Source organism: Excalfactoria chinensis, chromosome 3 (assembly GCF_039878825.1).
Source record: "Excalfactoria chinensis isolate bCotChi1 chromosome 3, bCotChi1.hap2, whole genome shotgun sequence".
In the NCBI taxonomy this organism is placed as follows: Eukaryota; Metazoa; Chordata; class Aves; order Galliformes; family Phasianidae; genus Excalfactoria; species Excalfactoria chinensis.
The window spans coordinates 73,523,860-73,538,422 of record NC_092827.1 but is presented as its reverse complement, the minus strand read 5'-3'; the positions used below and the strand labels follow the sequence as shown (position 1 = coordinate 73,538,422).

Sequence of the window (14,563 nt, the reverse complement as noted above, 5' to 3'; positions counted from 1 at the left end):
TGTAAATTTCAGATGTTATTTTATGCAAATAACGTGGCTGTAGTTTTCCGAAGAATTCCATTGTGAGCTGAATTGGCCATTTCTGATGCTATGAATAAATGTGTACCAATTTATTTCTAATAACCTATTATTTATGTGCAATTTCTTTTGTCCTCTAAATGCTATGAAGCTGTTTAGAGAAACCACCTACATGACAACTTACCAATTATCTTTACAAAACCCAGTATTGCTTTGGATTAGCTACATGCATAATTAAATACCAACTAACCATTATGTTCTTATAAAGTTAGCAAAAGTCCGCAAAACTCAGCAGTGTAATATTTCATTTGATTCTAAAAAAAAAAAAAAACAAAAAAAAAAACCCAAAACATTTCTAAAAAGAAAGCAATTTATATATAATCACCCCAGAATACAATCAAATTAGATTCAGATTTCCTTTTAAAAAGATTAGTGACTGCATGTACCAATATTGAAATCCACAAATAACAACCACCACCTTCCAGACCCTCTCAAAATCAGACCCGTTTGCCACTTTGCTTTTCCAGTGTGCCCAGCAGTAGGCCCACTGCAACATATGCACACCCAACGTTTGCCCTTAGGATGCCATGTTTTGGCTTGAGGCTATTCACCTGAGTTACCCTAGCTTTCCCCTGATCACTGATCAGGTCACACTGATCAGCTCTGGTGTCACCCAGAGGAGCTACACCTGGGCTCTGGTCCAGACTGGAATCAGGGTTCCACTACATAAAGCAAGGGCAGCTCCCCCCAGCACTGTCCCCAGGCCAAAGACTGTCACAGAATCATAGAATCATAGAATGAATCATAGAATGGCCTGGGTTGAAAAGGACCTCAAAAGATCATCTAGTTTCAACCTTCCTGCCATGGGCAGCGTCACCAACTGCTAGACCAGGCTGCCCAGAGCCACATCCAGCCCGTTCCTGCATCTTATTTATTACTGCCACATCTCCACCACAGGGCTGCTCTCAATTAATTCTTCTCCCAGTCTACACAGGTATCTAGGATTGCCACCACTCAAGTGCAAGGTTGAATCTCATTAGGTTCACATGGGCCCAGTTTTCAAGCCTGGCTAGGTCTCTCTGAATGACATCCCTTCTTTCTGTTGTATCCACTGCAACACTCAGCTTACTGACATCAGCAAATTTGCTGAGGGCGCACTCCGTCCCACTAAGTCACTGATAAAGATGTTAAAGAGCACCAACCCCAGGTTGGACCCCATAGGGGACACCACTCATCACCAGCAATAGATGAATGCACTGTGGAAGGCCTGTGACAACGTGGAAAAGTGGCAATGAGAAGACAGAGCTGTTGTGCTCCCCCCAGAGCTCACAGAATAAGGCACTGGCTTTTCAGTGCAAACCAATGTACTTGCCCTGCCCCAGAACAAATCAGGACAGCTCCTCTACAAAGGGCCATAACTACAGCACCCCTGAGTTAATGCATGAGAGCTGTTTGCCTTTGCAAGATTATACAAAGCTATTTACCCAAACCAAAGGTCTAAACCAAGCATGCATGTGCTCTGATAGACTCCTCAAGGTGAGCAACTGGAAGTTCAGAGCAATCAACCTACAGACCAAACAGACCAGTATGGCAAGCTGGATCTTCGCATGCAGAGAATGAGAAGTAAATACCCAAGAACGAGGTTCATATTATCCAGTACACTGAATGGGAGAGGCAGAGGGAGAGCAGACGTAGTTTCAGCTAACTATTGGAAAAGTCTGCAAAACAGCATATCTGCAAAACCACCTTCCTAGAGACAGGCACAGATGGGAAGCTGGAACACACAGCCTGACAGCACTACTTGGGTTTTGGCATCCACCTCTCTCTTTGGGCTCCAGAGGTGCAAAAGAAGAAAGCGTCACTTCTACAGAACTGTAACCACCAGGTGTCAAAGGCTATTACCTTATTTGAAGAGGGGGGGAAAATTGATATGTTTCTTTTTAAGTTCCTTTCCTCCCTTTAGGCTCATTTCTAAACTGCTTTAGTGCCTCAGTAGTTTCTGTGCGCAGGAAGCAATCCCCATCACTGGTTCAAGAGACAGTGGGCTGGCCATACAACATGCAGAGGATGCAGTAGCAAAGAGCTGTGCTGCCATATGTGGGTTACAGAGGCAAAGAGCAGGATGCAGCCTATCACAGAAGGCAGAATTCATTACTGCTTGTGTCCTTGTCCCTCTCAATACTGAGGGAGACATGCTGGAAGCCTCTGTATCATAAAACAGAATTTCTTGTTCATTTATGTAAATGAATGCAAATTTAATGCAAATTTAATCCGTGGGCAGGTAGGCAAGAGGAACTCAATTGGCCCAAAGGGATCATAGCCTAACTTTGGGGTTTTTTTTGTTTCAATTCATTCCATATTTATGTTCATTCTTTTGTAATCAGATGCCACATTTGGTTTGATTTCTCCTTTTTTTATTCAAGCTGAACCATTTCCTACTCAATGAATGCAATTTGCCATATTGATTCTTTTGATATACATTCTTCCTTGGGACATCAGCATTCATCCTCACTTTTGTACTACAAAACAGCAGCAACTGCATCACTGTACCCTAGTTAACACTGTCTCTTTTCTTACTTCTACCCTCAATAGCTTTGACTGAATTCTGAACTTTGAACAGGTTTCCTTCTGAAACAAATTTGAGTTGCTTCCATTATTGCTACTCTGGAGAGCATGTCATGATGGCAAATAGCTTTGTATTTACAGCAGTTAATAATGATACCTAGTCTACTGCATTACATAGTTGTCTTTTTGTATTAATGCATTTTTCTTCTCTTTCTGTGCCCTTGGGCTTTCAGCACACAATTCATTTATGGACAAAGCACTTGTATGGCCCTATTCTGTAAACTATTCAAAACACTGTCAGTGAAAAATGCAACAAGAGAGAGCCCTAGAGGGCCCATCTTGCATTGCACTGAAACTTTGAAATCATTCACGAACAAAATATGCACTCTGTCTCCTGTGCTTCAGAATGCGTATTTAAAATGACAGCAGACAGGGCACAGGGGCCACAGAGGCTTAAATTGCTTGCAAAACAACTATATGCCACAGAGAAATTCACATTTGATAACTGCAGAAGATTGTTTATTGCCTTGTTTACTCCTCCACCCTGAGCATTATTCTCTGGTATATGGAAGACTAAACAAACCACAGCGCTCAAACACATTTGTTTCTCTGCAGAGGTTCTGTAACACACGCGCGTTAAAGGCAGCATTCAAAATGCTTTTTGCTCTGCATGGTCACCTCTGGAATACACCCATCACATATGTACAGCAGGTAGGAGGCCCAGTTCCATCACCACATTGTGATTACAGACAACAGAGCTCGCATGACAAGACTAAGTCACAAGGAACTGATTCCCCCACATATTTGCCCCAGTACAGTCTGAAAGCTGAACAATATTTTTCAAATAATAGAGAACAGTTTATCTTACCTTTAAGAGCAAACCATGCAGTATCCACCTGAGAGCACAATCCTTCCCTTCCCCAGCCAACATGTGCCGCCAGCCTTCAGTTGCAGCTGCCCTGCATGCACACCTGGGCTGCAATTGCACTCCTCTGCTCCTTCACCCTGCTTTTTCACTTATCCTGAAGACAACTGAACTTTTTTCCCTTCCACGACCTTCCCCTGGGGGCAGCGAGGGTCACAGGGCTCAGGACCGAGGTGGCACTGCTGGGAGTCTAGGCCTCAACTCCACCTCAGGGCAGTTGAGCACATGGAAGCCCAATCTCTGTCACTGCCCTTTTTTCCTACTCCAGATAACCTCCCATCCTCTTGAACCCCTTTCATGTAGAGGTCTGGATGGCTGTTAAATGCCACCTTGACTGAGGTGGGATCCACCAAGCAATACACCAGCTAAGCAACACTGAGGTAAATTGTCCACAGTGACACCGCATCAGGTGCCAAAGCCACTAGAGGGTAGAAAAGGAAACAGCTCTCTAACCAACTAACAGAAAACAAAAATAATTCCATGCTGATAGGAAAAAGATAGTGGATTGTGTTAGGAAACACATACACAGCATTAAGTATTTGTATAAAGAACAAAAGAAAAGAGTAGCCTGGAAATCTGCAGCAACTATTCCAGTCCCTCTCTGTGCTTTGTGGAAAGATACATCCTTCCTTTTGCTTTGTGAGTGCTCCTTCTGGGGGGCTGGTTGTTTTTGGTAGGGTTTTTTGTTGGTGGTGGTTTTGTTACTTTTTCAGGGCACGTGGTTAATGTAGATTATCTTGTAATTTATTTTTTTTTTCCTCTGAATATAAATATTTTGCCTACGGATACAGCAGAAATACACAATAATGAATCTATGACTTATTTACCTGCTGGGGGAATGCTAATGAGCGTTGTAGTAACAAAAACAGCTTCATTGGCTCGTAAATGCAAAACAGCAGGGAACTCACTGGAGACCCAACATGCATATGCCAATAAGCTTACATTATTCACAAGTACACAAGCCTCCCAAGACACTACTTTCAGAACCTTCTTTCATTTCCTGCCTGCTCCACGTTTTGAGCCAAGTCAAAGAAAAATTTTCTTCCTCAAGCTTCTAAAGGTTTTGCAGAAGCCAAATGATCTTACGGAAAACTTTCCATTCAGATGTAAACTGAATGCTTGTAAGACTAAGCAGGACACCTACACATTTCTACTGATTACATTTTCTCACAGCTGGGAGAAGGGACAAGTTGATACTCAGCCCGCTCCCAGCACCAGCTGAACCTAATTTGGCTGCAAAGCCAGACAGTGCCAAGCACCCAGCAAAAGAAGATCAAACACACACCACAGCAGGCCCTTGTCCTGACATCCTACCATATTTTTCTTCTAATATCTTTACAGCTTTGTAAAGAAAGGAGAAAAGGCAGAGAGTCCAGAATGTCACTTCATAGCTCTGGCTCAATTTGGACAAAAGATACTGTTTTCACTGATAGTGGCAAGGAGAAGAGACACATGAAAGAGAGAAGAGTTCCGGGGCAGACCTTATTGCTTTCACAGGTGGCTGTGCCACAGCACCCTCCCCCCACGTGGTACTGTTGGCAGCAATACCTTTTGCCATCATTCATACCCAGGACTCCCAAACCAAGTCTTGCTTTCTCACCAGCTGTTCTCCAGTCCCAATACCATATCAAAAACCTCAATTCTGGCTGATTTAAGTAATTAGGCACAACCTAGACTGCATCAGTACTAACCATCTAAATATTACTACACTGGCAGTTGCTTCATATTATCCAATCTACAAATATAAAGTGTGACTGCAATTCATCATAATTGTATCCATTTCCATAAGCATCTGAATGTAAACAACATTTTACCAGAGCACTTCTGCAAGGTGCTATTAGACATAGCACTGATAGAGTATGCTGTCATTCATTATGTTGTTTTCTATCCTTTGCATCAATCCTGACAACATTAACATTCAGAACAATCACTGACCAGTCTCATTTCAGCACCTTTTGTGTATGTTGCCAAGCTCTGCAGGATGTTAAGAATAGAACAGAAGGTGTTATTCCCCACCAAAGGTGATCTTTCAGCCAAAACAGAGATCAGCGTTAGGGCTTTTCCTAAAGAAACAACATTAGAATACAAGCCCAGGCATTTGCTATTATGAGATTGGTATGATTGTGTTTCACACCCCCCTTCATTATAAATCCATTTGGCATCCATTCTAATAACCAGCATACCCTCAGAAAAGAGTTATTTGATGTTCCTGTGGATGTCATATGTGCCTTGTACTTTTAGAGCACTTCTATTGTATTTCAATGTTAATTATCTTTCCAATTAATGTAGTGCATAATGCTGCAATATAAAATGTGTGCATTTTGTAAATGAGAAAATTGAGCTCAGTTCTGTCTGCTTTGATCCCATCGTACCTTTATTACAATTCAGTACCAGAATTCTTTTCCTTTTCCGTTGGGCTATTGACACCCTGAACACACACAAGGGAGCTATCTCTTGCATTAGAAAGATGCACTTATGCTTCTCTTTTCCAAGAAGACCTCCAACTTCTCTTTTTCAAGATCATTTTAATATACTTTCCTGCTTTATGATTGTTACTGAGCAGCTCATAAGGGAAATGGAGATGACAAAAGTACTAATAGAGCAGCATTTACCAGCTAACAAAATATAGATACCATAAATACTTAAAACTGCTAGAGAATTTAAGTGCAAAACAAGTCACCAATAAAAAATAAAAATAAAAAAAATCAAATAAAATCAAAGCCTACAGTGAAAATTTTCTTCTTTGAAAGGCAAATGATGCAACATTAACAATGATGCAACATTTTAACACATTTAACGTGTTAAAAAATACCACTTTAAGTTTTACTACTAAGTTCCATAATAGTAAGTGTAATAGGGATATAAAACACAAAATATAAATGGAAAATGTAAAACCAAAACTGTCGTCTACACGTATGTCTGAGAGAATATATGACTGGTGATTTTCCACAATGAGGAGTTTAATTTTTCTGTTGGGTTTGATTTTTTACGTTTAACTGCTGACAAAAGCCATAAACACTATGGGCTATTGGGTTTGACCTTCAATGCCACAATCTGAAAACATTTCACAGTATTTTTCCATTCTGAATGTGTTTGGGGAAGGTAAAAATTCTCCCTTTCTCTAGTGACATTACATTTAGCTTTCGTCGATGCTTTCATTTTTAACAGAACAGAAACTTAAACACACAGAGAGCTGTAAAGCAATCAGCTGCCCCTCACACTCAACAGTCTTACATTCAGCACGCTCTAATGCTCATTCTTAGCTTGTAATCACTGACTGTGCGTGTATGTACTCAGGAGTGTCTGCAGATTAAGAATGTAAGAATGTCATTTATAAAATACTATTTCATATGGCTAAGCAACCTTAGCTTAAGTAACCTTGCTATCTAAAGGTGTAAAAATGTAAGAGTATTCTATTTAGCATCTTGATACATGATTTTCTCTTGAACTGTCCTGGAATACTTCAATCTAAAATCTTAAATGGAGAAAGATGGCAGCTTAAGCAGATAGACTGGCTATTATTGGTCATGTAATTCATGCAACCTACTTTACCACAGATTAGTACACCTTTTACAATACCATCCTCAATCAGAGCTTTTTGAATTTCCTTTCATATATTTCTCAGCAATGACACTAACCTACTGTTCCAGAATTGCCTATTACAGCTGAGGCAAATACTTGAGGAAAACAGCTGTATTTTCCACTTATAAGGATCTTGGGATTAGTTTGAAAAGCTTCATCAACTTCTCTTGTTTGGGATTAAAATAATTCATTCTGATTTGGTTTGGTTTTACATGTTCTACTTTGCTCTTCAATCCTCACTCCAACATCCACGAGCAACTTCTCCAGGCAATTTCTTCAATTGCTCAGGATTAGAACTTCCGCTAACAAAAGAATGAAGAATACTCATGCCAAAAGGGGTAGAAACTTTCTACCTTACAGAGGAATCATAGAATCATAGAATTACCCAGGTTGGAAAAGACCTTGAAGATCATCAAGTCCAATGGCAGCCTAACCAGTACCCTAACTCTAAAAACCTTCCACTAAATCATATCCCTGAAGTGGCAACAACAGCAACAACAAAAACACTTTTGAAATTTCGTTTTAAACTGTAACACATTTCCAAATCTGCAAATCAAGAAGACATCTCATGATTGGTTTAAAAAAAATCTCTTGGAAGATCACTTCCAACCTACTGAACACATCTCCAGTGGTTTCAGCAGGTTCAACCACTGCATATCAATTTCACACAGAATCATGGTTAAAAATCAGTTTTAAAAAACAAGAGAAACCAGTAAAGTCAATGATACTATAACTGTATAAATGTGGATTGCTTGTGCAAGACAGCACAAACACATTTGCAAATTACACAGATTTTCAAAACCTTCAGATCAAGTATTGTTCTAATTTCTCTTTGATTACATGAAAGTGAACAAAAAGCAGCCTAAATGTTAGACTTCTCCATAGCGGAAGCTCAGGCCTTGCAGTACACATCGTATTTTAGCTTTGCTCCCAGCTTGGTTCCTTCTAAGCATACTTTGAATTTGGCATCCATTTCCTGATTCTGAGCTTCAGTGAAAAGATTTTTCCAGTCCCCAACAACACCTGGAATATAAAGAAAAGTAAAATAATAGCCTGGACTGTAAGGAGAAGGGAGTATGGTTTGAAACAAACAAAATCACACCCCTTGTCATATTTCAGGATAACCCACTTTAAAATAATAATAATAATAATCTGACTAAAGAATACACTCTGCTGCTTTACTTTCAGTGTCCTTAAGAGAATGTGAAAACAAGTGGGACGTAGGAAGCTACTGGTCTGCCTTGTGCCATACACAGTTGCAGAAGTCTATAAGAGATGATCAGCAGCTATGAAAAGAACTCAAAAACTTCAAAGATGTGGCTTTTAACAGCAAGAGAGTAGTGCGCCACAACCAGATACTACTCCAAGCTGCAGTCTACTTCTGATCTGTATTTTGGAGAGTTTACTGCCTGAGGTATTCTGGGTCTGCAGCTCTAGAATGATCTGTGGCCAAAAGGCATGGCTTAACCTGTAGAGTGTCTGGATTCAACAAACTGAGTGAGGTTCCTAGGCAACCACAAAGGTTATTTAGGAAATCCAAGAAGAAGAAAAATCTTTGAAGGTACTTTGTACATCTAGTGCCAGGCTAACCCCAGTAGTCAAAATAATTCACTTTTTGCTTCAGTTGATGCCTGCTGCATACTACAAATGAAGGGTGTGCTACCTAAAAGGCACTTCTGCTAACCATATTATAAGGGGCTTTACTGAATGATACTGGCATTTATGATGAAATCAGCCGCACCATCAGTGTTTCTTAAGTTCCAACCCTGAAAATTATACATAAAAATTAATCACTCATCCAAATCCATTTGTCCAAGATGCAGTGCAACCATTCACGAACCTTGCAAAATATGCTGCTTGTTTGCTGTAAACAAATTTACCTTTGCGGAAAAGAACTGTGCCAACAGGACCATGAGTCTCCTGAGCCTTGTTCTTCACTGCCTGGAAAGTAGCCCTGTCTGCAATGGACTGGATCTGCTCCGCTGTTGGGGAGAATCCAAAGAATTCTGCTATTTGCTTTACACCAGAAGTCAGATTCTGAAAACAATGCAGTGAGAGGGGGTCATACTGTATGCTTCCTCTAAAAAAGGACCTACCCACTCAGAACACATATGGCCATCACCTACTAACACTATCTTCCTTCACGATACATTTTGTATGTTACACAGGAGCTCAGTTTTCATATAGCCAGACTCAACTTGTTCCTAAATGGATACTTGACTTTGCATTCAGAAACCTGTACTATTTGCTTCTAATTTCAGTAGTTTTCAGTAAATGGGCTCAGATGTGTCTTGACCATCAGTACACAGCAGCTGCTTTACCTCTTTCAGGTCTTCATATATTACAATCATAGTGTTCTCATCCTCAATATGTTTGTTCCAGGTGACTGCATGGTCAAAATAAGATCCCCAGCTAACTGTGAAGAGAAAAAAGCATCAGTGTGGTCCCTTTTTTCTACTGCATACTTATTTCTCTCTGAAGGATTGCTCTCTGTGACCCACCAGTTACGTCCATGAAGAAAAACAGAACAGACTGTTCTGGTACCACTAAGGTGGTACCATACTGTCTGTCAGAACAGTAGAGACTTCCATTGGACTTTTGTAGGAAGGTGGCTTCCACATAGAAACATGTACTTCCTATGTGCTTCCCCTCCATTTCTACACTGTCATTAAAGATACATCTTAAAAGCCAAAGCTAGACATCAGTCTAAATCTAAAATCTAAGTTCCTTACAGTTTTTGGCATCACATATGGGAATGCGTGAGGTAAAGACAGCAGTCATTCCATTACCACCATTTCAGAGTTGTAGCATTGCCTCCACTGTGCCACTGTCAAGCTGCCAGGCAACTCCCTTTGCTTAGAAGAGCAAAATATACAGAAGAAAAGTATCTGTTGAGCTTTCTCCCCATTTTCACATTCAGCTGTCCCCTTTATCACGAGGTATGGCCACCAGTAAACTAATTATGACACAGCTGTTTTCCCACTAGTCCCATTGAGTTGTTTTCAAGTATTTTCTTCTGTTGTTTCTTCAGCTACATTCAGTAACTATAACCATACCTTTCCCATTCATGAACTCTGAGAAGAACTCATCCCAGGAGCTGTAACTGGGGACACTTGGCACATTCTTGTGGAAATGGAAAAATGAAACAGCTGTATCTTTAGGGTTTCGAAACAACACTAGTATCTGGAGTGGGAGAAAGAAATCAACAATGGCAGATCGCTTATTTCCCCTGGCAACCAAAATGACAGTAAAACCAAACATTCTGCAATCAATAACTTACCAGGGACCACAAAATATTTTCATTATTATGTAAGGCATAGAGAATAAGTTTATAACACAGTCATAGTAATGGCCTTGTTACCACTCCTAAGAGTTGCCTATGGTCCTGAAGCAAATGTAGAAAGGAGCAGTTGGAAAAACTGTAATACTGTCATGGAAAGCTATCTCATAACTACCTAAGACCTGGGAAACGTGTAAGAACCATTCACCAGCCCACTGATAGGAAAAGCTCCACTTGATTCTCCTTCGGGAAACCACAGCTGCTACAATCATCTCCCATTATTCAAAGCACGGCAAGGATGTATTTGAAATCCTAAGAGACTGCAATCCTTGGAGAGTGTAAACACTTCTGTAAACAAGCTATATGTAAAACAGGAAAAAATACTCATGGAACATAGCTAAAACCCCCATTCCTTAACCAATTCCTCCCTTCATATGCGGTACATTTCCTAACTGCTATGTACCTTTCATTGTTCGGTGGCTTGGAACTAGAAATATTGAAGTTTTAAAAATGTGACTCTGCATGGAGACAGTCGGTGTCTCAAGGGGTACTGCTGTCACATTCATTCCCACCATGGCTGTACGTAGACAAGAGTAACGTAAAAGAACAAAACATAACACCTCAAATATTTTTTGAGCACTGTGACAGCCTCTAGATCAGCTCTTTGTTTATGTACCACTAGTGCTTTTGTGCTAAGGCAGTCCAGAGGTCACGAGATTCCCATTCCCTCCAAGTTCCTTTCCCTCAATGACAGTTGCTTGGGTGCAAGAAAAGGATGTAGCCCCAGATAATGATCGGGCATGGAAAAAAAAAAAGGAAAAAAAAAAAAAAAAGGAAAAAAAAAAAAGCCCACCTTGGCTTTGTTCTTGAAAATAGACTTGGGGAGGAAATCATAATTCAGATGCGTTGCCAAAATCCTTGGAGATGGAATCTGCTTCATTCTCTTTAGAAATAAACAGAACAATAAGTGAGAACAGGTTTATTACACGGGTGCAGCAACAATCTGCAAGCTTTAGTTGCCTGCGTGAAGCAGCTCCTAATCAAAAGGCATTACTCATCCAAGATTATCCTTTTTTACCCTCTCAGGAGAGATATCTTTACTTGCGACATGACTTCATTTTAATAACTTGCGTGCGGGGGCGCAGGACAGAAAACTGAATGAAGTAGGTTCTCTTCACTAACCTGATATTTATCCGGATCTCCACATTCAATAAATGGTAGCTCTGTGCTTACAAGTTTACGCTGAATAGTTGTAAATATCAAATCATTTAAAATCTGGATAAGCCAGTTCACACCTGGATCAAGAAACCCAGAGAACAAAACACAATATATGAGAGGTTTATATATATAAAATCTCAGATCCTTCTCATTACATGGCTTAATTCAGCATCATAGACAATAACAGTCATCAAATTACAGATTCAAATGTGATTAAAGCTCTCAAGTGACTACAGACAAAATAATGTTTTCTGTTAACAAGATCCTCAACAGCTTCTTAACTGCGACCCTCTTGGCTCACTTACAGCTGATATGTGGAAAGCATCAGGAGTAGAACTGACACAACAATACATTTAACATATATTTTAGTATAGTCATAAAACAGTGACAGACAATGAAGGCAGCTTTCCTGTTGTTTACAGAGAAACACTTGGGAAGTGTCCAGGTAGAAGAATGGAGGAACGAGTAAGGAGTTTCATTCATCTGTCAGAATTCTCTGCCCCTCTCCATGCACTGGGTTGAGGATGAAACAGCTGCCTATTCAGCATTACCAGCAGTGCTTGTCCCAACCTGTGTATGTTGCTTTCTCCACAAAGGGACTGACAGAAGAAGGGCCAGAAGACCTGCACCCCACCAGACACCTGCATCTTTCCCATTGGAAAAGACCTTGCATTGAAGCCCTGCCATGCATGATGGGCTGGGTGCCAGGCCTGCTGGAGCAGCACACCTTCACTCCATGCTCTATGCCCTCCTGTAGCTGCTTTGTGTTGCCCTCAGGTTTCCCAGAACTCTATGGATGCCCCAGTGACAGCTGGTGAGACAGACTGAGTTCAGACCAGAACTGACCAAAACAAAACCATAGGAACTGACCATGCTCTTCACTTTGCTGGACGAGATCTTGGCTAAGGGCTTTCCTACTAGAGGTCAATGTGAGCACATCAGCTGTGTTAGTGCACTGAGTTCCTCCTCTAGACCTACACTTTCTCAGCAGCTCTTAGCCACTGCTGCTTAGGTCTCGAAGTAGAAACACATGCTTAGAAAGCATTTCCTTCATTATCAAAACCAGGTCCTTCCTTGTAAGCAAACATGCTACACAAGACATAACGCTGATCAAAATCAACTAGCTGGTATGCTGGTTGGTTGCAGAGCGTTTTTTCCCCTCACCACTCCTATTGCACCTCTCTCCCATTCTGCTGACCTCTGACCACAAGATTTTTAATTCCTATATGCTATAATCTATCACGTTGCAATTACAAAACAAAACACAACAACGATACTAAATATAATGCCAAGAAAATGCTTATTATCTTGCAAGTAAAGATACTGCACATGCCACATTCTACTCCTTAGGGTCTAATGCATAATTGTATTGCTTCTGCACATTACAATACATTATATTACTAATATTCTTTTCAGAATGCAGTTTATCACCCTGGCAAAGGTATCTTGTTCCACTGATAAATAAAACTACAGTCTTTACTCTCACGTCTACAGCCAAAAATAGTTTTGAATGCTAAAACATTTTGTCCTTTCAGAAGTATAAATCATGTTAAAAACCAGAGGAACAGATTGTATAATTAAGATAACGCAGGAGAAAAACCTGATGCCACTGCTTCTAACAGAAATGCCCCTTATCCTCACACAACGTAAAACCGTAATTAATTTGTTATTTCCCTTCTTATTGTATCAGATAATTAGTTACAGTACCACAGACAACAGCAAGTAATTTATAGTGTATTCACCGCATTTGGGGTAAGACACCAGCACCATGTCATCTCTTCTGGCTTCCATGTTCTCCAGGGCTTGGAACGTCTCTGCACTGCACACTGTGACCGGATAAGGAGTCCCCCGGTAGGAGAACAGCAGCTCCTTCAGGGTAAACCCTTCAGCCTTTGCCACTGCTTTATTTATTTCATCTACAAAGGCTTTATTCTCTTCAGCCATGCTTACCAACTTTTGCTGGGACATGAAACCGCTGATCTAACGCCAGTATGTGCCTTTATATATACACATTTGTAAGGGGTGGAGCAGAAATTGTTGGCATTATTTCTGCTTCTCCCCCCACCTCAAAAACAAAAAACAAACCTAAGAATTTGAGACATTTCTTTCTCTCCTCCCTTCCCACCTTTCTGGAAATAAAAACTGGGTTGATCTTGCCTATCCATAATCTGCAGAGGAGGAATTACTTCAGGAACAAATCCCAGGGAGAGCAAGTAATACTAGCGAGCTCAGCCACCAGAGAATACTGAAATGGGAAAGAATTGCTCTGTAAGAAAAAGCAGCAAGATATTAAATCCAATCGTACATAACATTAAGAGGAAAAAAGCCTCAGAAAAAGATCCTAATAAACATTTAAAAACAAATGTTAAAAAAAGTGAGATTTTGGCAATCAACTCTACCTTGTAGATACGTTGGGCTGAGAGGCACTGGTGGGGCTTCACAGGACTTCTTTTTAGGGGCAGTTCAATGTTTCCATCGATGATTTTGGATACAGGACTTGCAGGTAGTTTGAAGATGACACCAAACTGGGGCACTGAGAGCAGCTGAGGTCCCTGGGTGTGCTCAGCGCACAGCAGAGCAGCCGAGAGGAGACCTCGTGGCGGCTGCAGGGAGCGGAGGGCAGCGCTGAGCTCTGCTCTGTGTGACAGCGACAGGGCCCGAGGGAACGGCATGGAGCTCCATGTGCCAGGGAGGGGCGGCTGGGGGTGAGGGACAGGGTCTGCACCACAGGGCATGGAACGGGCTGCACAGGGCAGCGGGCACAGCCCCGAGCTGCCTCAGTTCAAGGAGTGTTTGCACAACGCTCTCAGACCCAGCGTTTGGATTTGGTGCAGTGCGGCGTTAAGACGGGGATTGGACACCATGATCGCTGTGGGTGCCTTCTGATGGACGATGTTCGAACACACCGCTGCCACGCCGACTACCTCCGCCACACATCCCGTGCGACCAGCCGCAAGCGGCAGCACTACACGCTA

The 14,563-nt window shown here is 41.3% G+C and overlaps 1 protein-coding gene across 1 annotated transcript; it reads right to left on the bottom strand.

Annotated features, from left to right (window-relative positions):
- Nucleotides 1-7,021: 7,021 nt before the first annotated feature.
- Nucleotides 7,022-14,528, bottom strand: SULT6B1 (sulfotransferase family 6B member 1). The gene is made up of 7 exons (XM_072333033.1): nt 13,988-14,528; nt 11,553-11,665; nt 11,224-11,313; nt 10,147-10,273; nt 9,412-9,506; nt 8,971-9,127; nt 7,022-8,113 (listed from the first exon to the last, which is right to left on the bottom strand). Exons 3-7 carry the CDS (start codon nt 11,308-11,310, stop codon nt 7,983-7,985), a joined length of 597 nt encoding a protein of 198 aa, XP_072189134.1. The 5' UTR covers nt 11,311-11,313; nt 11,553-11,665; nt 13,988-14,528; the 3' UTR covers nt 7,022-7,982.
- Between the last annotated feature and the right edge of the window lie 35 nt (nt 14,529-14,563).

What these genes read in the sequence shown, in the direction of transcription:
- SULT6B1 (XM_072333033.1), bottom strand. Translation starts at nt 11,310, where the DNA reads ATGAAGCAGATTCCATCTCCAAGGATTTTGGCAACGCATCTGAATTAT. An exon ending in AGAGTTCATGAATGGGAAAG is followed by an intron (nt 9,507 to 10,146) that starts GTATGGTTATAG and finishes TTCTCTTCACAG; the next exon opens with TTAGCTGGGGATCTTATTTT. An exon ending in CACAGTTCTTTTCCGCAAAG is followed by an intron (nt 8,114 to 8,970) that starts GTAAATTTGTTT and finishes TTTATATTCCAG; the next exon opens with GTGTTGTTGGGGACTGGAAA.